The sequence below is a fragment of the Labrus bergylta genome, chromosome 12, assembly GCF_963930695.1.
Source record: "Labrus bergylta chromosome 12, fLabBer1.1, whole genome shotgun sequence".
Classification (NCBI taxonomy): domain Eukaryota; kingdom Metazoa; phylum Chordata; class Actinopteri; order Labriformes; family Labridae; genus Labrus; species Labrus bergylta.
Window position 1 is genome coordinate 11,869,226 of NC_089206.1, and position 26,795 is coordinate 11,896,020.

A 26,795-nucleotide genomic window follows, 5' to 3' on the forward strand; every position below is an offset into this window, starting at 1 on the left:
ACTATGTTGTCATCCCCGTGATAAATGATGTTTCCTATGTTGTAAATTAAAAAATGTTGTAATAAAATTAAAGACAATCACAAAGAGTTTCAAATGCGTCTGTGCAAGTCAAATTCCTAATGTAGCTGGAAGATTAGAGGACTGTAATCCTGTTCTCATTTCAAGCTAATTATTTACAGAAATTGATTTGGAAATGTCGATAAAATATCTATTCTCCCCGCCTTGTTATCTCTGCATTATCACCCTCAGCCAATAAATTCACATCTGCTGCAATTTGTTGCAACAAGAGCTTATTTAGTTGAACCCATTCCAGGAATCAATCATCCAACTCAAGTGGAAAAACTCAACTTTGTAATCTACCGGGAAAGACAGAGCAGGAGATTTTGATTCACTTATTGTACGGAGGTTAAATTATTAACTTGCATTCTATTTAATTTGAAGGCTCGGAAAAGGGAATACAAAGGCGTCAGATTGTTATCTGTATTAGTCAGCATCTTTTTGTATTCAAGCAGGTTTAATCCTCACACCTGGACTCTTTCTCAATCAAGGTTTATCACTTTTGTTACCTGGAGGTCAGAGTGGTAATTAAAAAAAGCTGTTTGTACTGAATGTTGGTGCAGAATCCTTGGGAATAAGAAGTTTAGGAGTATTGAGAGGGAACAAGCCTGGCACAAAGTTTAAAAAAAAAAAGAGACATTGCCATCTTAAATGGTTCCCTGCAGCGAAAAGCTCCAGAGAGACAAATGTTCAAGCGGCTTTTATGTCCCAGCTGAGGCGAAGATAGGACGAGATTCAACAAAGCCATAACACCTTTTGACTCTGCAGCAACTCTGTTCAGCTACATCCCCTTCTATCAAATGTTCCAAATTGATGCTTTACTTTTTGGAAAGAATAGTATTTTTTTGAATGCAATTCACCGTGGTTGTTCCTTTTTCATTCTTCTTATTCTCACCCTGTACACTCACTTCAGGAAGTCCTGATGGAATTTAACCTGGGACACCATAGCAGCATTCCAAACTGTACATTTGTCTAATTGCACCACTGATGGTGCAATTCACTCATTTTGTAGATTGGTATTTTTTGGGGCCTTTTTGAAATACAGTCATCTTATGCTTGACCTCCTCCTCCTGCTCCTCAATTTGTCAGCTTTGTGCGCTTGACTCGCTTTGAGTTGTGGGTCAAAGCTATAACTCACACTCTGAGAGTTGGAGTGATCCCATCAGCCAGCTGCTGTGTCCTCATTCCAGTGTTTCCCCAGCGTCCGGCTGCTTTTGATCACTCTAACGGAAATGGATGGCGTTCATAGCGCGCTCTGATTAGACTGTGTGATGAGATACAGTGCTGGGGTTCAAGAGAAAATGATGTCTGTATCTGCTTGTGCGTCCACCTATTTAATGAGAGGCCATATTGATCAGACATGCCACCAGACGTGATTGTAGTTTCAGAATGTCAAACACAGCAGCTGATGAGATGTTGAGGACGTTATCAGGTAGAAATGTGAACAATATAGCACTAGATCCCGTTTCCACTTGACTTCATTATAGGCTCTGTATTATAGTGATTTATCCTATAGTTGTAGACATCATGGCCTCAAGCCACAATCGTCAGACTTATGTTGGAGCAGGAAAAGTAGGAAAACAAAAAGAGACTGACTCACAGATTGACATTTACCTGCTGTTAGTGATGACGCTTGCTCGCTTAAAAACCTGAGCTTTGTGAACACCTGCAGACTTTTAAAGAAACATTAAAGTGATTATCTCGTCCAAACATCAGAGTGTCATCCTCAAGTTTTCTCAGCTGTAATAGAAATATTTCAGCTATCATTAAGTAGGAAACTCTTTTAACATTGTAAACTCAGCTTTTATTAAAGGTCACATACAGTATTATGCAAAATACACTTTACACTGTTTTTCGAAGACTAATATTTGTCCCTAGCCTGCATGAAAACCCAATTATGAGAAGAGTCCATCCTCTCTGTCTTTTGCCTGCTCCACTTTTCAGAAAATGTGTGCTCAAACAGGCCGTTTCAAGGATTTATCTTCATGACATCACAAAGGGCAGTAACCCCTCCCCCAGGTGGGGGACATTGCCACAGCTTGTGTTTGTTCTGCAACTTGTTCTGGGTCTCACCGTAAAAAAATAAAAGCTACGGACACAGAAACGATCTGTTCTGAGCAGGGCTGAAATAGCGAGGTTTATAGGCATGATCAAATACAGGATCAGAGTGGATTAATAACTACAACCTTCACAGTTTTGGGGAGCTCAGCGACGTATTTAAACTGGTTGAAAAGGAGAATAATATGTGACCTTTAAAAGAGTGTAAAGCAGATGAAGATTGTGACATGGACTATTGGAGTTGTTTCTGTTTTTCAAATATTTACAGTGAATCCTCTCATGAACAAAGTTCTACACTAAGGTCACATGACAATTTTTAAAAAAGTGTCACGACTCTTGAAGGCCTTTTTATTTTTTTTGCCATGTTAAAAAAACCTGGTGACAAAAAGCTGATGTATAAGAAAATCCTTCAATCTCATAAATCCTCGATACACACACACACACACACACACACACACACACACACACACACACACACACACACAAGCAACAGAGCTGTCAGTCATAGAATTTTACCCCTTTTTTTTATAGCATCAAATAAGTGAAACTAACATTCTTTGAAAAATAGAAATACATTTATCAGTATATTGAGAACTAACTTTTAAATCCTAAACCATGCTTGAGAAAAGTGAATTTGGTTTTTATAGTTTGACCCATATGCATGTCCCATCTGTTGGAGGAGGCAGAGCTTTTGACTTATTCTACATACAGTCAGGAGGGAGAGCACCAAATGTTTTTGCATCACATTCAGGGATCTGTGATGTTAATCCATCTTTTTATACAGACGGGCTACGCTGAAACATATCTACCTACAATCTCGCTGGCTGCAAACAAATCTACCTACAGGTACAGATCAAGTAACCTGAACCTGAACCTGAGACTTTGTATTTAACAATTTCATGGCAGACCTAAAGGGACTATTTATGACAAATATGTTTGGTGTACAACATAAGCTTTGATGTTCTGCTCTGTTTACAGTAAACAGGCAGCCATATCAGATATGTGCACATTAAACAAATGTGATTTTTCAGAGTCTTCACCAAAGCAAACACCTATAACACTGCACCAGAACAATATCCACACATGACTAAACGTCCTCCTTCCCCCTCCATTTTTTCCCAGATCCCGCAGATCAGCTATGCGTCAACAGCCCCCGAGTTGAGTGACGACAGGCGCTATGACTTCTTCTCGCGTGTGGTTCCCCCAGACTCGTTCCAGGCTCAGGCCATGGTGGACATTATCCGAGCCTTGGGCTGGACCTACATCTCCACCATTGCCTCGGAAGGCAGCTACGGAGAGAAGGGAGTGGAGGCCTTCACACAACTCTCCAAAGAAGCAGGTGAGGAAAAGTGATCAGGGATGAGAACTAAAGCCTTTAAAAAAAAAAAAAAAAAAAAATTAAACGTGTTTGTAAGATTTAATCACACAGTTGCATTTTTCAGGAGAGGAAACGTCCTTTATTTCTAGCTCATCCTTGAATCTGTTTTTTTTTCTCTCTCTTTCGGTGAATGAATTATTGATCAGTTTGGCAACTTCTGCTTTCGTCCCCCAGTGAGTTTAAGAGTGTTGGAGGAAATGTAGATGGAGAAACGGCTTGCCACATCACGATAATGAGCCTCTAACATAGTCACTGTTTTCAAATGTAACCACTTCAGTGTTTTGAACTCAGAACAGACATTGTGTGAAATAGTCTCATGCGTTCTCTTTAGCCATCAGAGAATGTGCCAGCTGAGTGTTCTTTCGGGTGATTTGAGTTTCACACATTTGCTTTTCTGTTTCACCTCGTTTTTTATATCCTTACTGGGTGAGAGTGCAGGGCATTGTGGACGGTAATGATGGTCAGTGAGATTTGCGGTCAGTCAGTTTAGTGACCCTGCTCTGGTTGGAGCTTTTAAAGCGGCGAGCTTTTAAGACTTTTAGTGTTTGTAGAAAAGAAGCCTTCTTTTGTGAATGTCTCTTGGCATTTCTCTAGAAACTACAATTAAACAGAGAACCACTAAATGCTGGAGAAAGCAAGCTATTAAGAGTCATTCTTGTCTGTTTTGCCTGTTAACTCAACATCAATGATGATGATTTTAAGTCGTGATGAACCTCTCTTACGATTTACATTTGAATAGGTTATTTAGGGTTTAGATCACAGCTCCTAAAGAGTACTTACAGCAGAATTCACATGCAGACAAGGTGTTGTGTCTTTTGCCTGTAACTGGGCTGAATGTGGTGCATGAATCACCTGCTCTCCACAGCGGTGCTGTTGCTGGCATGTGTTGGTGGTACATGTGAATCAGCAGTCATTGCTGTCGCCAGGAAACACTCAGAGTCCTTACAGTTCACTGAGCAGGCTATCTTTGTCAAATCATGTGCTGTGCTTTTGAAAGTCTGGAGGGACTTTGCAAAGTTGCTGCTGCAGGATTTCTGCAAGAACATGACAAGGATACATTTAGGATAAATACAGTTTACTGAGCGATAGTGATTGTAACAATGTCTTTAATGCCCAAGAGGTGGGAATTATTATGTTCAAGACTCAAGCCTTTTTTTCATCTTTGTGAAAGAACCGCTGTAAGAGAAATCATACCTTGGCTCCACAATAGCACAATCAGAAAACTTGATGCTGTCTACCATGGTGAAATTATTAAAATTACATTACAAAACACACAATCTGTCACTGTTTCTTGTTCTTTACTGGATCCCGCCACACATAAAATGAAAATACTGATTTACCAGGAATATTACATGAATATATTCTGATTCACAAAAAAATCATGAGGTTCACCATCTACTGCTACTGCCACAACCATATGAAATGACAGGATCTGATTGGTATGTCCGATACATCATGATCATTTGACCTAGGGCTGGGCGATATGACAATAAAATGTTATCCACTGAAAAAATGTTCATAGCAGTCGATATTGATATTTATGACGGTAAATGTCTTTCAATTTTAAAGGATGATTTTTGCTCCTGACTGTAAGCGGAAGAAACCAGATGGTTGATTGTGTTTTAACCATTCTTCATTGTCAGAACATGACAAATGATACTTGAACAGAGGAACATTTCACAATCATAAGCACAGTGCAGAGAGCTGGAAAAAGCTGATATGAGAGTTGGGGAGTATAACTTACTGGCCCAGTGCTTGCTGAGGGTCCACACTGACACTCGTTTTGGACTGTAATTTCTTTCTTTCGGTGTGTTCTTACGAGTGACATTGTTTCAAATGGTGGAAAATGTTTGTGGTGTTATCCCTTTTAGCTGTTATATGTCTTCATCACAGTTTACAGAGCACATTACTCTGTTTTTTGTCAGGCTGTACAAATTGCCAGAATATCTCCAAAATCCTGAAGTTGAGCGGCCTATCTTGTCGACGAGGTTTTCTCTCGTCTTTGAGCTGATAGGCTCAGAGGTTTCTTCAGGAACGATATCATTCATTTCAGCTGTGTTTCCATTCCGCGCCAAACTGTAAGCCTGCCTACCCATATCCCTGCGACGTGATTGGCTGTTCATTGTCTTTTTCTTCTTCGCTTTGCTGTCAGGTAGAAACTAGCATTTAAGGTGCATTAGCGCCCCCCTTTTCCCAGTGTTTGGTTGGTGTAACTACAGGGTTTAATCTATCTGACTTTTATCAAACATTTGTAATATTTTTATTGTTATATTGCCCAGGTGTAGTCCATTTGGTGGTACTTTAAATAGCATGTTTATATTTGTTGTTTACATTTTTTTATCTTTGCACTAAACACCAAACAAACACAACAGCAATCAAACTTTGAGCATATTTCCATGAACTCAACTTAAACAGCATACATGGAAAGCATACTGCAGAATCTGGAGCATGTGCTGCCTGATCAAAGTTTCGCCTTAATTTAAGTAAGCAGTTGCATTCCTATCATGTCCCAGCTTTGTTTCTTGTGAGCGAGGACGAAGAGGAGGGAGGTTTTATGGTTGCAGTGTAAAATTGATGCTTTAACTCATGTTGTGTGGCTAGCTAACAAGCTTCTATGTCTATTGCACATTTGTTTTGCCACTTGGGAGAGGTTAGCTGCTTTTGTGAAAACATACTGGATAAGAATCCTGTACCCAACCTCGACATCAATATCCATTATACCACAACAACAGGTGTGCTATTGAACAGGTATTTTGCTGCTGCTCAGCTCAACCTACGTGAATCCCAAACAGTTTCTCGTACATCTGTGGGAGTGATCGCTGTCTCTTCTAACAGACTAATGTGCGGAAACCTCTAGAAGGAGGAAAGCTAATGATATCCCACAGGCACCGATAAGAAGTCCAGCGTGCATGAATATTTCATCCGTATGCATCCGTGTCCAGTGTGATCACTCATTAAAACTTTAAGAAGCTGTTTGTGGCTGTGTAATTTGCATCGACAGAGCGAGAGGGAAAGTGTAGGATTGAGAAGGAAAAGCCCTGATTTCAGGCTTACTTTAGAACTTTCAGCTCCTCTCATATCCTGTGATAAACACATTTTCTTCAAACTGGTTTCCTCAGCTGCATTTTCTACAGATGTTCCTTTTTTTTCCTCTTCTTAAGCAAAGAGCAGTAAGCCCGCTGATATTATTATGACACTTGAACAGCTACACAAGCAGAATGAAATTATAAGCCATTGTTGTTGTTGACTCATCCTGTTGCTGCTGAGCCGCAGTCACTTTCCAATATTTTGTATTCATATACAAATGGTAAATTACTTCCTGTAAAGAGAAGCTCCCAGTACCCAAGGCATTTTATCTTTAATAAACACATTAATTATGTAATAGCATAACTGTGCATTGACACGACTCCTCTAAAGGCAGCAGCTCTGCACCAGCACTGACTGGAGTCGGTTTGAATTGAATAAAAAACAGACTTCTTAAGAAAGATGGATATAGAAAAAAATCTGGTGCTCACTTTAAATGTGTTGTGAGGAGATATATTTAGAACATAACATTTTCAACAAACTGCTTAACTGCGGAGCTAGAACATTCACTGGCTGGATGCTGTTGCAGCATACTTGCAAGGTGATCCATGAGGCCTTGGGATTTTTTATTTTTGCGCAGCCCTGTTTGGTTGAAATAAAATGTCAGATGCATTAGTAGAATTCAAACTTCACCACTTCAAGGAGAAACCATCTAACGGACTAATGCAATATGGCTGCCCATTACCCCAAGCTGAGACGAGAGTGATGGTCAGCTTGTATTGATCTATTTTGTCTGTGTTTTCTCTTTTCTCTTCCCTTCTATTTTTTTTTTTTTTTTTTTGCTCCACTTTCTCTCCCCCTGTTTCGGCACTGCTCCATTGTGCACCTTCATCCTGGCTCCAGGTGAAGCTGGCAGAGATTAATCTTGTTTGTATTTTTCTCTGTCTGTCTGGACTCAGGCCAGAGCGATGGAGCTCAGTTTTTCCCATTTCATAAAAAAGACTTGCATTTGAGGAAAACCACCCACAAAGTATCACTGTGGAATTGATTGCAGCGAGTTGCCAACACGATGCATTTTGTTAGATCTGAGCTGTGAGGGAAACACAACCTGCCAGTGAAGAACAGCGCTCATGTTTAGCAGTAGGAGAGAAACCCTGCTGCATCTCAAAAACACCGTAATAAATAGACGACGACGACTCCTGCGCATGACCCTACGACATTGACAAGCCCCTTACTGGCAGTGAAAAGGCACAGAGGATATGGAAGGTTGCACAGATGTAGAATATGAATGTCAGCCGCCTGTCAGCCCAGTTTGATGTGCTCCCACGTGTTCATGCAGGGAAGCTGGAAGGAGCAGGTCTGCCTTGTGACTGTGGAGGTGATAAATATAATTGCAGCATTATGGATCCCCTGGAGGCTTGGGTTTGGAGGGTGTTGAGTAGACGGGCGGGGGGTCGAATCCATCAAGAGCCTCTAATTTAAAGGGATTTGTATTTCACTAAAGCAAAATGGCGATGCAGGATTCCTCGCCCCGGAGTGCATTTTCAGAACCGAGGGCATTGAGGATGAATAATTGAAGCAGTTAATGCAGTGCATGACCTATGGCACTCAGACAGATAAGCAGAGAACTTCCAAGAGCCTGATGAATTTAGCCATCATGATCATTACGCTGTCTTTGATATATTACCCAAATGTGAAGCAGAGGGTAGGAGTTCACGGTGAATATAGTTTTCATTTTATTTTTTTGACATCACGGGTAAGTGACTGAAGTGCAGCTCAAACTTTTTAATTTCACAAGCGAGCATATCTTACTTCCAAGATCATTTCAAGCTGAACATATTAAGAACTAAAGTGCAATGTGTTTTGAATTTAAGACAAACTAAGAAAATGTTGTCGAACCTCAAAGAAGAGCAAACATGCTCACAGCTGTACAGAATCGTTTGATCATGGGGATTACAGCACACTTTTTCAGAAACACTCTCCTTGAAGGCATGCGTAGTGTTTGAATCAATTATACACATGAAAAAATGACTTTAAAAAAAAAGCTGTGAAAACTTAAAAAAGGGAACTGTTATTACATTCTTTCTAACTTCTTCACAGATGGCACATTGCTGTGTGAAATGGTGTGCGAGTGTCAGTTTGTTTCAGAAAGTTACATAAAGTCTTTGACACAGCCTCTTTCCATCCTCACAGAGGTGTTTAAAATGTAGACTTTAGAACGATGCTAGACCACTTAACATGCAGTCCTGATGACATTTACTGACAAAAACAAACCCTTTAATAGCTGCTTACTTTTTTTTGCTGCTTCATTTTCTGCTCACCTGCGTGTTCTTTTTCACTCTTTCATTGATTCTGTGAACATTTCAAACTACACAGAGCCTTGTTATAAAAGCAAAAACCTGTGGTCACAGCCTCAGACTCTGATGCTTCATTAGTTAGCTTGGATAAGTTGTAAACATAACAGGTTTTCCCTGTGTCCTTTTTACATCATGTCTTGCCACCTGAGGCAAAATCTCAGGGGCAGGCTGTTCTGAAATGTTCTCGAAATGTATTTGGAATCAGTCTTCATAATGCTGGGAGATGTAACACTAATATCATGCAAAAAAAATTACATATACATATGTAATATCACATTTAATCACATAAACTGACCAATAAAAAATTGCTTTTTAGAACTGGCAAGGTTTCTGCTTCCGCCCCCCAACTCTGAATCAGCCAGAAAAAACATACAGTGCTGGAAGAGGCTTATTGTCCATTGCTAGTTCAGGAGCCGAGGGAGATGTCAATCAAATGTAATCTGCCACGCCTACACAGTTAGTAGAGAAAGTCTGCAGAGAATCAAGCTGTTTTTTACTTGTTTTTTTTTCTATTAGATATGAGTGTTAATTTTCACTCTGATTTTTGTGGAGGCTTAAAGACATGCTCAACTTTAAAATCACATATGCATTTATCTATCTCAAGCCAAATATCCGGAGGCATTTAGCAGTTGCTTTACTACGTTATTACTATACGATCCTCTTTCTTGGATAAGACTTCAATGAGCTGGGAGTAAAACACCCCTCCCCTCCTCCAGAGCCTGAAATCCATCCGTCTCACATCACACCATCACCAGCCAAGACAGACACAAGGCTCTTCTATAAATCCACTATTTGAGTCGAGAGCTCTTTCAAGTCAAGGCGATGCTCTCCAGTGACAGGTGAAGGCGGTCCGACCCACAGCAGAATACTGTGGAAGTACAGATACAATGCTCTCATTTCCATCATGCCTGCCCTCCCCCTGACTGACTGAACGTCTGGCTGACTGACAGATGAGGTATTCCGCAGGCGTTCAATAATTTAGCCACCACCACTACACTGCTGGTTGGTAGCCCTTAGGACAGACAAGCCCAAAGCACGTTGAGCTCGGCCGCTCTCTCTCTCTGTCTTTGTGAAGATGGGATCTGCTCCAAGTGCTTCTTATCTTCATCAGTGGCTCTTGTGGTCTCTGTCTCTATTATTGACTGTTGTGACCTATAATAAATCTCTGTTCAAGACTGTTATACCATTAAACCTCTTCACACAAGCCCACAGGGTTGTTTTTTTTGTCATAATGGAGTTAATGCATTTTCATGAGACTGTTTTTCTTCTATTCCTCTGTGGAATTAATGTGTGTGATACGTGCTGTACCTGCCCTCTGGAATTGAAAGATGCCATTAATACAGCAGATTCAGATATTATCCAGTGAAAGAATATATTCCTAAAACCTAAACCCAGACTTGCAGTGTCATACTGTCGGATTTCTGGCTGAAATAAACTAAAATCTCTGTGCAGAGAAAGAGCTTTAGTGTCATCCCTTGGAGACCCACAACGCTGGCTGTTCTGCACAAATAACACCAGGCACGTTTCACTCTAACAGGATACCACAAACCCTCAAGCAACAGTGAGACCATTTGTGGGATCTCCATTTTTATGTTTAGTCCACTTAGGGGAGATAACAGCAGTCATCCCAATGGTCTTTTGTCTTGAATGGAGAAACGTTTCTATGTCTGCCTGCTAATACTTGAAAAATGAATAGTTAAGAGGAGGCTCGGCAGTTGTCATTTTGCTAGTTTGTGCCTTTAGAAATGCCACAGTAAACCGTGACTGGAGATGTGTGTTCTGCCAGCTAAAAGCTGTTTATATCAAAGTAATGAGCCCAAGGAGACTGGCAATTAGGAGAATCCTTCCATTTCTCTGTCTACTCAGGGAAACTCAAACTGAAAGGTTATTGGGTAGGCTATTAAAATGCTTGAGTGGGAGAAATTTTAATTGGTTTGGGTAGAGCTTTGCTGTTGACTCAGGACACAGGCTGCTGCCTGGAGTCTAGGCCTACAGTAGTAATGATGTTCTCTAGTGCAGGTGAACATATTATCTGTTTATACAGCGTGCCTCAAAGGTTAGTTTGTCCTCTGCACGTTTAATTACCACCTCAGGTTGAACTATTCTGTTTGGTTTTTTATAAAAGATAATTTAGCCTCTCTACTCAATAATGAGCTGTTTAAGATAACCCTGAAGACAGTGGTATCTAGCAAACTGCTATAAGCCAATCGCAGTCAAACACTGTACCAGATATCCATTAACTGTTTAGCAATGCACAGAGCAATCAGAACTCTTTATCCTGTACAAGCTTGTTAGTGGTGACCTGCCTGAGAATTATTTATTCTCAGTATTAATATCCTCCTTGTTTTTTATCGCCTGCTCTGCTATCTGATTGGTTCAGTGTCCAACGAGAGATGTTTGATAATGACTTTAAATGAAAAGTCAATAGTGTGCTATTGTATTTTCTGTATCCATAAGATGAAATCTGAGGCTTTATGTCCCTCTTGAAGTGGACCATTGAATTTGTTATAGCAGATTTGTTTCTGTCTTACTTTAAATGGTTTTGGTGCTCGGTCGGAGGGCGCCATTTGAGAGTTATATTGCATGCCGCTGTGGTTTTCAGCTCATTTCCAAGTGCAAATGTATACACCCAAAGACTATCATTTAGACTATATAGCAGCAAGCATGACAGCACCAACAAAGTCTTACCATTGTGTTCTGATGTTTTCTATTTCAATAGGGGGAAAAGCAGCTATTGTGACCCCCGGCTTCTGTTCCACTGTGAGAGTGTGTGAATGGGTTGGGATCATCCCAGAGGCCTTATCATTTCTTACTTCTTTCCCCATTTGAAAAGGTGGAATCTGCATCGCCCAGTCTCTGAAAATCCCTCACAACCCCAAGTTGGAGGATTACGACAAAGCCATCGCACAACTGCTGGAAACGCAGAATTCGCGAGCAGTCGTCATCTTCGCCAGCGAAGAAGACATACGGTGAGGATGGGAGCACAATGACGAGCGCTGATGACTTGCCATGTTGAGGTCTTTAATCTCTGAATAGCAGCTCCTGAAGACAGGCTAAAGGCACAGATTTATCATGCGTGCTGCACAAACATACCACCAACAACACAAACACGAGCGTGCCTCAGAGGAGAAGAGGGAATACAGATCTCAACAAAGTAACAGAGGTATTGTTTCATTTACTATAGCCCATGGGACATGGTGTAAAGAAACACAGAATGAAACATTTAGTACCTGTAAATTCAAAATGAAGACGCTAGCAGTGGATATGCTTGTGAAATGTAAAAGAAGATGACTTGTACTCCCTCTAAATAAAACATTGGAAAAACATCTATTACACAGAAATACACAAGCTAACATGAACAGATAAAAACAGTGTCCTTCCTTTTCTTCTCACCTTTATTAAGATAAATTGAAGAAGCATTACATGACAGAGTTCTAACATCCATTGAGCTAGCTGTGTCTTTGTGTAATAGATATTGGACTGCACACACCCTCTTGTTCTCTCGCTTAATTCACACATGGATGTCCTTGCAGGGGAGTTCTCAATGCCACCAAGAGGGCCAATCAGGTGGGCCATTTCCTGTGGATTGGATCTGACAGCTGGGGGGCCAAGAGCAGCCCGATCCACCAGCTCGAGGATGTAGCAGTGGGAGCGGTCACTATACTACCCAAACGCTCATCCATTGAAGGTACACACACACACGCACACACACACACACACACACAACTTGCTTTACTGAGGGCTGTATTATTTGGGAGTACTGGTGGGAGTTATTGTTTTCTATAGTTTTTTTTATCTTAATCATATCACTAAGTTAAAGTTTTAGAATATTAACTGAAATTGTATAACAAATGATATTCCTTTAAGAAAACTGAGGTAACTTTTATTTAAATAAGTTAGGGATGTAATGCTGCCTTTCAATACAATTCAAATCGATGAGTAAGAAAGGGACAATTCAAATCGATGAGACACAAAATATGTTGCAATACTTGTTTTCTATCAGCAGAGGGCTCTATCTGCTTTTGGCTTGTTTGACGGCAGTAGCTGAAGAAGACAGACGTACAGATTTGGCGGAAGCGAGAAAAGAGTAAAGTTTTTTTAAGGTTGACAATGCATCTTGTTTCAAATGAGGGACGCAAAAGCAAAGTGAGCAGACGATACAAAAAAACATGCAAATATCACAAGAGATGAAAAAAGCGAAAAGCTCAACCGAAATGATAATATGTAAAAAGTTGTTACGTTGAGAAGCTGGAGACCCTAAAAACACCATAATAATCATATACGCTGGCCCTATGTGATAAAAGTTACAGTAAGTCACACAAAGTCAATTGGTTTTTAAAAGCACCCCCTGAAAATGTGGTAAAAAAAAATGTTCACCTTGTATTTGATGTAATTGGCTGCTTCCAGACAGGAAACAAGTTCAACACAAAGTGGACATAAAGACACCTTATAAAGCATACTATGGTAATTATGGTTATTTATTCTTGTATAGCTCTGTTTTTTGTCCCCACTAACATATCTATAGATATAGCTAGCTATAGCTGCTAATTTAAAATGCCTAACCAAGGTATGCTTTAAAGCTACCTGCTAACCATGACTGCTGTTTGTCGTTGCTATGGACAGTTGGATTATCAGTACTTGTTAGTTGTAAACAGCACTGATGGTAGTTACTAACAGCCAAGGCCATAAAACCAGAACAACAAGCTAACAGATGCTAAAATAAGTCACAGAGGTAAGTGGAACTGCAGATTATCATTGTTCTCTGTTGGTTTATTACCTGCAGCAACCTTTAGCAGATCAGTAGCCTTTTCATTCATTGTTAATATTAAAATATTGATTGAAGCAGAAACTATGATCAAACAGGCTTACAAAATGTTGTGACTTTTTGTACAAAAGCATCATGGAAAACCACTCTCTTTAAAACACTTCAAAGACTATCTGTGGATTTCAATGCATTTAAAAAGCATATTTCAATGCCATTCTAGCTTTGTTTTGCTGGTGGTTGTCTTGTTTTTTCTGCTTCAGTTGACAGTTTTTACATTCCTTAGAACGACTTTCAACAAACCTCAGAGAACAAATCTGACCTTATTGTTGCATTTGGCCGTGGGTTAGACATGACTGGAATAAAGGGAGTTTTGACAAATGGATCTTTGATCTCATTGGTCTCTGCAGAAGATGAAAAAATAATTTGCTTTAAAAAAAGTTTAATTTAAGCAATTAAATTGCTTAAAACTAAAGACTGATTGTCTGATTGTTAACATTTCTATCATAAATTCAAAAAAAGAAATGAAAATGATCAATTGTTTCCAGAACTTAGGTGTGCATTTCTCCTGAAGCTGAAGCTGAAATGAGTTAACCCACAACAAGAAGGAGAAAAAACAGGACAATAAATTGCTGCGTCTGCCACGACATGTACAAATTCACCACAGAAGAAGAATATTCTCTGCTATTACTTTCTATTTTAAGCCCTTTCTGGCGTCACAATCCTAATATCCACTCATCATTAAATCGAGGAAGTTTTATGAAGCTTTCATTAATTAAGGAGGTCCAACCAGGACACATGTACACTCTGGAGGCAGTGAGAATATTATTAATTCACTATGCATCATTGATGGTCTTTTGAAAAGAAAATCAGCTGAGTCATTCAACTCTGATTAGCCATTATCATCTCTACCCACGATTCAGCTGATTTGACTGGATAACAGAGACAGAGAGAAATCCACATTATTCTCAAGACAAAAAAATTATATCTGTGACAAAAGTTAAAGTATATATATATTTAAACAAAATCCATAAACCACAAATCATTCAGTGAAGTTTAGTCCCAGCTGGGTTTCCTGACCCACATTGTCTGGAAAAGTTGCACAAACAATAGAAAAAATTCTGGCATTAAAGACTTCCTTTTTCCTTTGTTGCAGTAATTTATCTCTCTTCAGGCTAATGCTCGATACAGGCACCTAAGCCCTTTTGAAACGAGTGTTACGCTAATACATCATGCCTTCAACCATGGTTAGTGTAATGGATTTTTTGAAGTGAGGAAAAACCTGTTCTGCACCTACAGGACCTCGGAGCCTCGGGCACCAGGCTGTGGCACCCCATACAAGCCCTGCGTTATTTATTATGCATCCTGTTTTTTAATTAATGTAATTTCCTAGATGAAAGAAGTGATTAAAGTTCCATGGGGCCTTGAGAGGAAGAGGAACCAATGTGGTCAAATTTTGATGAAGTAGTTGCTTGCTGGTGTGCTTCAAACACCTAGCGGCCAGTACACCATCACCACCCCCACCACTACTACTACACTCACAAGTCGCGCTTCATTTCCTACAGGTTTGAATTGGTTGATAATTGGTCCGGAACTGAGCCGTTCTTTCTCTTTCCTCTTTTTTCCCAGGGTTTGATGAATACTTTACTGCGCTCACCCTGGAGAACAATCGCAGGAACGTGTGGTTTGCTGAGTTTTGGGAGGAAAACTTTGACTGCAGGCTCCTCAGCGCCTCCAAGAGAGAGGATACCAGTCGTAAATGCACAGGTACACGAGTTTTGACTTAAACATAGTCTGAACATTTCTGTACTACACTAATGGATGGTGCATATTTTATCTGTCCGTGTCAGGTTGATGTGAACTTGACCTTTTATTCCCGTTAGAAGCTGCAGAGAGACTGTTGGGGTTTTTAATGCAGCCCCTCTCGTCTGTGGTGCAGTCAGAGAGTCCAACACCAGGTGTTTTCACCCAGCGGGTGCAGGACAGGCTGAGTTTATTATTAGAATAATAATGCACCACGTGTCTTAGTCGTACTACAGTTGCAGACTATCTTCTCCTGTGGCTAATGTCCTGTAACTCTCAAATCCCATATTCCCTCCATTTTGCCTTAACCCAGTCACCTTGACAGCTCAGCTCAGCTCAGCCGTGCTGAGAGTACTAACAGAGCCAGAGTACACTTTATTTCAGTCGGGAAAGTTACAGGGACAATGACAGAAAAATGCCATCTCTGTGGAAGCATCGATGAAGGCGTTTGGAACAGTGATGCATGTTCGTATTACCTAAACACTGGCTTCTAACAGTATGACAGGCATTGCACTGCATGTATTATCTATGAGGGTGATGCCTGTGATATGGGATGCTGTATTAATCTTGCCTGCATACGTGATGACGGTGAAGGCAGTGTGACACAAATTAGTGTTTGCTGAGGGATTTCTTTTCATTTATAATCTCCAGTTTGGCGTCTTTTATCATGCGTCAGAGACAGAAGATGCTCATTCATCGAGTGAACCCCACAAACCCTCCACTAGATGACAATAAATGAGTTTTCTTCTTCTTTCATCTCCAGCGAAAAATGTCTGTCTCTTTATTCTTGTTTTTTTAATACCTCAAGCTGCTATCTCTGAACATGAGGCATTCGAGGAGCCCTCGGCATTCAAAGACTGTCCATTTAGCACCCTATGCAGAGCACTCTGAAAAGCAAAGAGGTTATGTGTGGGCTGAAATGTATGTTAAGTTATGAGGAATGGGCTGAAATGTCAGCTCAGATTGCTTTTGACCTCCTTCAGTGCGCAAGTCTCCCACATTCTTAAATGTTTCCATTTAAACATCAGTGTATCCTCCACATTTGAGCTCTAAGCAGCTATCACTAAGGAGAAGATTTTCTTTCAGTATTCAGAGTTATCATTTTGGTTTACTGGGAGCTTGAATGTTAAGATAATGATGCTAATGATAATGATCATGAGGATTATGATGATTATTACTCCAAGCAATAGTAGTGTTTTGTTATGATTTTAATTTGCTCTTTGAATTGCAGGTTTCATCTTCCAGGGGTATAAAATTGCTAGTTCCGTTTTGTTTTACAGAAAGAGAAATCCAGCAGGGCTTGTACATTATGTATTCATGCAGTGTATCAGCGGTAGAGGCTAAACCTTTACGGCAGCCCATAGTGAAAGGGCAGTACACTAGGAGGAGGATATAAAAGAGCAGAGAGCTGCTGTGGAAGAGTATGTTACTAAAGTTCATGGTGATCTTCATCACCTTGCAAATGGGACAAGTGAGGTCTGTTCTTAGCAGCCTATTACTTTGTGATACACGGCAGTAATTCTGAATGTTCTGTGTTTGTCAAAAACACTTTGTCACACAGCTCAGCTTGGTACTTAAACTTGGGAACTTAATGTGTCTTCTTATTTTTCTATACCACATGGTCCCTCTGGGTGTAAATCTGTCCAAATCAGAACAAGCAGCAAATAGTAAAATGGAGGACTGAAAATGAAGTTTTGGGGATGGTTGGGAGTTTTGAAAGGATGCAAAGTCGAATGTGTCATGCATTTTGTTTCCCCCCCTTCCTTCAGGCCAGGAGCGCATCGGGATCGACTCCAAGTACGAGCAGGAAGGGAAGGTGCAGTTTGTGATTGACGCAGTGTACGCCATGGCCCACGCGCTCCACAACATGCAGAGGGAGTTGTGTCCCGATCACCCTGGCGTTTGTCCACAGATGGATTCTGCTGAAGGGAAGACTCTGCTGAAGTACATACGCAACACCAGCTTTAACGGTGAGTAAGGCAGCACAAAGGTCTGCACAACAGATGCCTAAAGATGCCTAAAGAAAAGGTATCACTTTTTTGTCCTCAAAGTTTCAGGCTTTTTTTTTATGGAAATGGAGGTGAAGCCTGATCGGATGAGCTTGTAGTTTTTCTCTTGAAAAGGATTGAATTAGAAAAACAGATTTTATTTCTTATGCTAAAAAAAGACAATAGTTCTGGAACTGCTTCCATATTAACTCTGAAGCCTCCTTAAAACCAGTATACCTAACAGTTATACCTCACATCAATGAGAACATGTCTACTGATGTTGAAGTGAGACAGGTTCAAATAGACTGCACAAATCCAAGCAGCACCTCATTAACAATCTCTGCCTTGTAATAAAGCCTGTTGACTCCCCCCCTCCCCTTCACTTGTTTTAAAGTGTAGAGTTTATTTGTCAATCTATCAATCAAACAAATGTATTACTCCCTGTAGGGGTTATTTGTTTGGAACAGCTTGAACAAAAGCGATAAATAATAAATGAACCACAGCGAGGAACAGACAACAGGAAGTTTAACATTGAAGCCAAAAAAAAAGAAATCTAAAATAGTGATGTTACTGATTAATCAAAAAACAGTCTGAATCAAATCAAGTATAGGGCCTCGTGTCCACCTAGTGTTTTTTCCGGGCAGAAAGTGCTGGTCGTCCACGCTGTCTCTATGACAACAGGTCATATCATACATTTGGAAAAGTGCAGCGGTAATGTTAACGGTGCCTTTCTGAAAAGTTGAAAGATTTTCAACTTTAGCGCTCAGGGCGGCCGCACAAAAAAGGCACAGCGCTTGGAAGAAAAGATGTCGGGCGCTGAGAAAAAAAATGCTAGGTGGACACAGAGCCTAATTAAGGATAAAAGGACCAGATTCTTTAATGTGATGGCTTCAATTCTGTCAACTTCTCTGTCGTCCATCTTTTAGTGTCTTTTAACCTCCTGATTGTTCTCTTCTGTTTCTGTCTCTAAAGAGATCAATTTCAAAGGTATTACTTCCCCAGATTGATGTGATTAAAGTTTGTCTGTGATCAGCGCTGGCTCACTAGCAAAGGTCTGCTCACAGCAGCAGTCTTCTTTAGAGAATATGCAGACCTAAGAATGCCACAACTGTCCAATCAGAGTTTAATATTTAACTCAGGTGTGGAATAAACTCGTGTACATATATTTATGAACTTATGGAAGAACCCCCTACGAACACTACGAGGTAAAATGAAGTCACATTTTCCTGCAATGCACGCTTGCAGGCCAGCTACGATATAAATATGAATTCATTCACGGCTCAAAAAACATTTTCAGGCTCTGAGAAATATTTTGAGCCAATATGACATATTATGGGTAGGCCAGTACTTGAACCTCTACATTATTCAGCCCTTTACAGAGATACTTAACAATTAATGACAAATAGCTATTAATGACGGCTGCTCTGAAATGCATAAGGGGGGGGGGGGAGAGACAGCCAAATGGGAGCAGAGTTTAAATCAAGCACAACCTTTGTCATTACGAATGTGCCGGCGCGTATCTCAGCCAGTGATCGTTCGGCGCTCCTCTGATGTACACTGAGTCGTCACAAAATGTTCCAGATAAGATTCAGCTCTTTAAAAAAAGGAATCATCCTAATCTGCTCACAAAAGTGTCCTACTTTTCGACGTGGATCCAGCTCATTGTGTTAACAAAAAATCACTCCACTCTGATGTATAATACATAAGGAAGGGAACGTACTTGTATGTTCCTTACTGGGTTTGTTGTATTTTACTAACAACCTGTCGCTTTATTTCATGTTTAATATCACCTCACTGTATGTTTTATACTAAATATAAAGCACAGTGTTATGAAGTTACAGTGATCCCATGCACAACATACAGACTTGAAGAGTTTTATTTGTGCAGCCACATTTGACACTTCTTATAAAATATTTTCCTTTTAAATGAGGTTGGTAATTAAAATCATACTTAATGTCCGACACCTGCAGCACATCTTTAGTGCTATAAGTAGGGCTGTGACTAAAAATAATATCTCGTTATCTTTGGGGGATTCCGACAATAATGATATTTGACAATATTCAGCATCCCTCAAAAACATGTCAGTAAAAGTCTTGTATTGTACTAGCTCGCTCTTGTTTATTGTAACTGAGATATTGTTAATTATATTAAATAATATATTTAAGAAAAACCAGTCTTATTCATTTACTGAAAAATGAGTCATTCAAGTAAATACACTTTTTTTTAAAGGTATAAACCACCAGAGCAAGTATTGAAATCAAACAGTGCAGGCATGACTAAACCATTTCAATGTTGCCTACAGGAGTTACTTTGTAAAAAATCAACAAACATTATTACCACAGCATTTCAAACTAGGCTAGGCAGGTTGTCCAAAGTAGTCAAAAGTGTTTTTTGTTTTTCCGGTGCCTTAGCTGCTGTGTAATGGTCGCCCGCTCACTTCTAAAGCAGATTCATTCGCAGATGGTGCAAGTTAGTTGTCGAGCTGTCTTTCATGGAAACCGCTTTCCAACATAGTCTGCAAAAGACATTGATTAAGGCTGGTGCCGTGCAGGCAGCTACGCTAGCTTAGCTTTTTGTGATGCTTGGACACTGGATGTGTTCTCAATGCACATGCTCAGATATTTGTCCTACATGTCTTGATCATATGCAGCGAATCTTTGTTGATTCTAAAGTCGTGTTTTAATTGTTTTGTTTTTTTTTGCTAAATGAATGACATACAGGAAATTGTCATTTTGCACATCGTTAAAACAACAGTTACAATATTCTTCTCATATGTAAAGACTTGATTTAAATGTTGGCCTTTATTTTGTCATGTCAGCTGATTTGTTTTGTTTATCAAATCTTTAGTTAGGGACAGATCCGTCTTGTCGAGATTATTCTCAGTAAAAAAAAAAAAACGTGTCTCCCAAAACCTAGAACGTTTTCAGATTTAATCTGTGGTGACAATACTCATTTTCTGGGCTTGTAATGTACTGTAGAGAGATCCATTTAAATCACTGCTGCGTTTCTGACAGTTTGTTTACTAAAGTGGAGGTCTGTCTGTGGCACAGAGAAATATGCTGTAGGATTTGGCCTCAGCAGCAGCACTACACATATTTTAGTCAGAAAACTCCTTTTGTATATGTTTATAATATTTATTGCAGCAGCAGAACATAGTTTGTGTTTGGCGTCTCGGCTCCGACCTCAACACTCCTCGCAGCTTTATTTTATAAACAGGAATCTGAGGAGTGATGGGATGAGCTTAAGTCTACAGGGCAACGGTGCGGTGGTGGTGGTGGTGCTGAGCAAGAGTGCAGTTATTGTTGCAGGTCGGAGCTCGCATAAAAGGGCAGAGTGAGAGACTGGAAATATTGCAGCTAAATAGACTAATTGGGAGGAGGTGTTGGCAGGTGATTGTGGATAATGACGCTTGTCAAGTGTAAAATCAGTGCAGCTCGAGTTGTCTGCCTGAACTCGCTCACAGGCGTCGCCTCATTTCTCGCTGGTTTTGGTCTTTTTCTCGGGAGTTGATGAAAACAAGAACTAATATAGAATGTTTCATCAGTGTTATAAATCCAACAGGCAACCCTGCACTTGAAAATGATATTGATCCATCCAGTGAGTAACTCGTACCCTAACCGTTAGTGATTTGTTTATCAGTGTTTGCATAACATTAATCATTTTAAACAGGAGGTTTATTCTTTACAATACTTTAAAAGTGTAAAAATAAACTGTTAGTGAACTTAGAGGCTACAAAGCTGCCTGACTAATCTACAGTACACTGTCGCTATGGCAGCAATGCAGAGTTCCAGCAGACAAGAAGCCCTTGGTTTTTAAGGTGGCTCTAAAGAAAAGGCAATGTCTGTGTAGTGCTGAGAGTCCAAGGGGACCTTAACTAAGTGTAGATTCATGCATAGGATTGACAATCTGCTGTCCAATCTCAAAAGCCATCTGGGCCTGTACTCACTTTTTTTTTTTGGGATGTTCTGCCTCACAAAAAACATTTACCTCAGTGTGACACCAACAGTGAAAGAGGCTCATTTCACCTGAGCCCAAAATGGAAATCTACACCTTCTCCATCCTCTGCCTCTTTCATTCCTGCTATTATGTTCTCAAACCTTTATGCTGCTGTGGCTCAGGCCTATCTCACTTGCCCTTATTGCATTTAGACTGGAGCCACGCACATTATCCAGTGTATGTGTCGCTGCTAATGTATGTTTGAGAGTGGAGGAGTGTAAGCTTCCTTTGTTGATCTCCCCACTGCGCCGGAGTCACAGAGCTGAAGAGTGAGAGGCAGGGGGGGAAAAAAAAAAAGAGAATAATGATGCGAGAGAAACACAGCAGTGGATCCCCAGTCCACCCACACTGCTCTGCACAGCACAGCAGCAGTGCACTTTTGTCATGTCTTAGTTCAGAGCCACATGCAAATGCATAAATCTTTCATCTTAGACAGCACTTGCACTAAGGAGTCTACACAGAGCATTTTGCTCCCTTGAAAATATCAGGGCGATGGGAAATACAAAGGAATTCCTAATGTCTTTTTATCTGCACACACAGAAACGCTGCTTAATTATTTGCTCTAAAGCAGAAGAGCGCCAAGTGCCCAATCACTCACGTCACTTTGCTGAATGACTTTGTGTGTTTGTTTATTCGTGCCTGTTTTGGCTGGGGAGGTGCGGTAAGAATGGTAACCCTGTCACAGCATTCACTCACAGGAGTCAATACCCTGTCAACATCTTTATACACTGTGTCAACAAGTCTACTGCCTGTTTGGTGGAAACAGAAGTGACAGGACGGTGACTGCCACCCACCGATCTTTATTCTGGTTTTCAGAGTGGGAGACTTTTCACTATGGGCTTCACATGAAGGCTTGAATTCAATGTGAACAGCCGTCGAGCTTCATTTTCTGTGCTGACACATTAAAGGAATTAGTGTTTTACTTAGAAACAGAAAGGGCAATGGGTCAAATGCCTCCAGATGCACCATTTCTGCTGAGTGAATGTGGAATATAAGTACTGTTTCAGCAGATAAGGAGGGAATAGAGCTGCATAAACATGGTAATAGCCTATTTAGATCTTAAATACTGACTATCCTAATTTACAGTGATGTAAAAAAGTCAAAAACAGGAATGTGGGTGCTTGTAAACAGTATTTTTATTTGAACGCCCCCCATCCTGTAGCCCGGAATTGGCTCTTTCTCTTGCTACCTCTGCCTTTCTTGTTTTACTAGAGGCCCTTGGCTGGAAACTTTTGTAAAATGGTCAATGACAAATGTCCTTGGAAAAATACAGGAGGGAGATGAAATTCCCTTCTGGCTGAAAACGAAGGAAAAGGTGTGGTGGCCTTCAGTCCGAAAGCCACAAGCTCTGTTCTACATTCAAAAGCCAACATGTTCCCGAAAGTGTTTTGGACATGTGCTCTTGGTCCTTCCTCTACACTTTTTTATAGCCAAAGCTATTACAGTACTTAATTCCCATGCCAGGTGTCATCAGACTCCCCCTGTCCCATTTCAAAAATGGTTTCTCCATTTGTGCTTATGAGCTCACAGTATGTAGTGCCAAGGTGAACAGACTAGTTTGTAAATGCAGCAGTTTCCATTCTCTCTCTCTCTCTCTCTCTCTCTCTCTCTCTCTCTCTCTCTCTCTCTCTCTCTCTCTCTCAACATTGTGGGATGGTACAAATGACCTCATCAACAATGCAGCCATCCTCATGTATAAAATAAAGCACAACAGGTTTTTCCCATTAATGCCAGTTAACATTTTCTGCTGCCAGGGGGGAGCTGATGTTGACTGACAATTGCATTAACACACTCTGTGGACTCTGAGCTTGTATAATTGAGGCAATGTGCAACCAAATGACAGGCTCTACACAAAGACACATTTTATGTTTCAGGTGTCCGTCCTCTCTGAGCTAATTAGTGGAATCTTCAGGGCTCTGCTTGAGACGGGCTGCTCCACACTGAGAGCAGATGGGGACCGTATGATGCTTTGGCTGACCTGTGTATCCTCACTATATGTCCCTTTGTTGCCAACTGTGTGACTGAAATGCATTTCCAACACGACGATGTGTGCATTTGAAATAGCAGTCCATTTTAGATATTAGCCCGCACCACTGAGTGGCTTACCATGGTTTGCATTTGTAAATTTGTATTCCTGCAGTTGCCAGTGTGCAGCTGCGATAGTGCATAGGAAGCAGGAGGGGGACGGCTTTATTGGTCAGTAGGGGGCCAGCATCCCTGTCTGTTTTTATCATAAAGGTTCAACATATAGGTCATTGTGTTTGGAGGTTTTTAACTGGAAGGTGCAGGCTTAGTTTATTTGTGTGGTCCATTCAGGCCACCGCAGAGGGAGAGGCAATGGGTCAAAAGTTCATGTTGCTCTCCTTTTAAGAAAGCCGTGCGGTACTCTGACAAACCAGCATCTAACATTTTTCTTCTCTACTTTTCTTCTTTTTTTTTTTTTTTTTGCTGCATTTTCTCTCCCTCTCTTACTCTGTACAGGCAGCGCTGGCACCTCTGTTGTGTTTAACAAGAACGGTGATGCTCCAGGACGCTACGACCTGTTCCAGTTTCAGATGACCAACTCCTCCATCCCAGAGTACAAGGTGGTAGGACAGTGGGTGGAGACGCTGCAGCTCAGGGTATGAACATTTACTCATAATGCCAACACAGGCGACACAAACCGGTTGTCAAATGTTGATAAAATGCTTGTATTTAAACAGGAAGTGTAGGCTCAGCATGCAATGCTAAAAATGTACACGCATAAATACTGTGTTTAGCAAAATTGGAAACCCCACTGTGACGGGGGGAGGGGGGGGGCATTATTTGCATCTCAAATATGCAGAGAGCTTAGGTGCAGATGTGTTTTACTTTCAGTTTAATTGATGTATTTTAGGCTCAAAAAAATGAATCCCTGTGTGCAATTTAGCAAGGAAAAGGAAGTGCTTATCTTTAACAAGAAGATAAATGCTCCAAATTCTTCAGGTGTAATATATTTTTCCTCCAGCAATAAATAGAGAAACATTTTCAACACAAACAACACATTTCAGTCGAGGTGTTGCATACTAATGTTCGACAAATGTTAAACAAAGTCCTGAATAAAGTTGCTCTAAGACTTCATTAAATAAGACTTAATTGTAATTGAATGTTTTTTCATTAGTTAGGATTATCACATCTCTGAGCAGCTCTTTTCTGCCTTAAGAGGAGATCAAAACATACAATTGAACAGACAGCGGATGTTAAAACCAGCGCTTCAAGGGGGATAAAATGTGGTAATTGTAGTCTGTCAGTTTGTGTTCACTATTAAAAAGGAGTTTGATATGTTTCCCCCTTCAAACACGCCTTCAATAAGAATAAGGGCTTCTTTTGAGGGTTCAACATTAGACAGAAGAAGGCAGTGAAAAACAGACAATGATTTCCGTTGTAGGAAATGACTCTTCTCCTACGGCACAGGTTGGAGGACTGACAGTGGAAGAGTGTGGGAGGTGGAGGAAGAACATGTTTTTAACCCGGGCGTCAGGCTGTGTGTGTGTGTGTGAGTGTGTGTCTGTGTGTGTGTGTGTGTGTGTGTGTGTGTGTGTGTGTGTGTGTGTGTGTGTGTGTGTGTGTGTGTGTGTGTTTGTGTGTGTGTGTGTGTGTGTGTGTGTGTGTGTGTGTTCAGCGTTTGGCAGCAGAGAGCTGCTGAAGAAGTTGATGTTGTTGGAAACTGACACCTGAATACACATCTCCAGTGTTGCTACTGCTGCTCGGTAGCTTTGGAGCAGAGTTTTACTGTACATGATTTTTGTAATTTAAGGCACACTTGAGAGTGGAAACTAAATCACATGAAATGCTGGGGTTCCTCGCAGCAAAGCTGAAAGATTTTAATAAGAAAGTTTGTGACAATGCAATTTCCTTTTTGCATACCCAAAATACAGAATAACCTATGTTTTAGAAACATGATCAAGGCATTTTTTCATCTCACGGGAGCCTTAAATCCCTTAAATTCAACTAAAACAAATCTGTTTAACTTTTCATGTTTGTGCAGGGCTGCTGAGCTGCTTTTGTAAGTGTTACGTGATGGTTTGTAGACGCTGTTATAGATCGCTCTGTAACACACAAGAATGAGCCTGTGTGAATCATGTAGACAATAAAGAGACTGATTCTATGCCAAGGTGGACGTGGTCTGAAATGCACATACTGTATGATAGGATGAAACCTGAGCTGAAATGTCTGGGTATTTATTTGTACAAAAAAAAAAACATGACATTTACATACAGATGAGTTAACATTTGCATAATGGCTCTCTGGATCACAAGAATTAAACTCAACCCAATGGATTTGATAGCGCAGGTGGAACAACGTCTGCTGCTGAAGATTTGTGCTTCACTCTGTTTTAGTGTGATTACAAACCAAACGCTGTAACAATGCAATTATACTCCAATGCAGCAGCTATCACTTTGTTTGGTTAAACGTAAAGGCATCATAAATTAAAGGTTAACCTAGAATATAAACGTCCCTTTTTTTCACACAATGTGATCATAGATAAAGAAGAAGAATGTTGTTCCAGCTCACAGAAACTTAGATTAACTGTAAAATTAACGACTAAGGCAAAAAACCCAACCACGGCAGCCGCACGTGTCCGCGGTGTCAAAAATCTCACTGGTCTCCATGGCAACAGAGCTGTTGGTCTCATTACTGTTTCCACACTGTGTGTAATCGGGAGGTTTTCCAGAGAGCACCATTCATTGTCCAAATAACAAATGGCACCTTCATGCCCCCAGATAAATGGCAGATGATAATCTACCCAGGCACCACGGTAACAACACATTTGTCATACAGGTACACACAACCCAAATACACTAAGGAGGTATGTGTGGTTGCGTGTGTGTGTGTGTGTGTGTGTGTGTGTGTGTGTGTGTGTGTGTGTGTGTGTGTGTGTGTGTGTGTGTGTGTGTGTGTGTGTGTGTGTGTGTGTGTGTGTGTGTGTGTGTGTGTGTACTGTATGTGTTCTATAAAGATGCAGCTGCTCTGTATGTGTAATTACTAGCAGTTGTCACATTTTTGGTAGTTGATGCTGTTTCTATTCTTAGGTTGGAGTCATTTTGAATGTGATCATATTTGTACCAGGTGAAGGTTTTTTCTGCTGGTATTCATGTTTTAAGATTGGTTTTGCTCATATCAGTTAAAAAAATCAATTTCACTGCACAGAAATGCACAGATGAGGCAAAAGAAAAAATTCAAAAAGTAATTTTTTGACTTTCTTGGGAGTAAGCTGATTTCGCTTTCCTGCCCAGAGTTAGAATATTCTTACAGCTGTCATGTCCGAACACTTCATTCAAAGCCACAGACACAAACAGCGTAACTTAATTTAACAGAAAAACCCACCTACCATCTCTGTAGCCCCACTAATC

The 26,795-nt window shown here is 40.5% G+C and overlaps 1 protein-coding gene across 3 annotated transcripts in view; it reads left to right on the top strand.

Moving 5' to 3' along the window:
* Positions 1 to 26,795, top strand: part of grm7 (glutamate metabotropic receptor 7) — a 65,047-nt gene that overhangs the window by 24,042 nt on the left and 14,210 nt on the right. For all 3 annotated transcript variants that reach the window (XM_029276569.2, XM_065961374.1, XM_065961375.1), the window contains 6 exons: positions 3,238 to 3,454; positions 11,708 to 11,843; positions 12,408 to 12,562; positions 15,266 to 15,403; positions 17,209 to 17,409; positions 23,905 to 24,044. In XM_029276569.2, the coding sequence (XP_029132402.1) occupies positions 3,238 to 3,454; positions 11,708 to 11,843; positions 12,408 to 12,562; positions 15,266 to 15,403; positions 17,209 to 17,409; positions 23,905 to 24,044 (987 nt within the window). The remainder of the gene's footprint in view (positions 1 to 3,237; positions 3,455 to 11,707; positions 11,844 to 12,407; positions 12,563 to 15,265; positions 15,404 to 17,208; positions 17,410 to 23,904; positions 24,045 to 26,795) is intronic.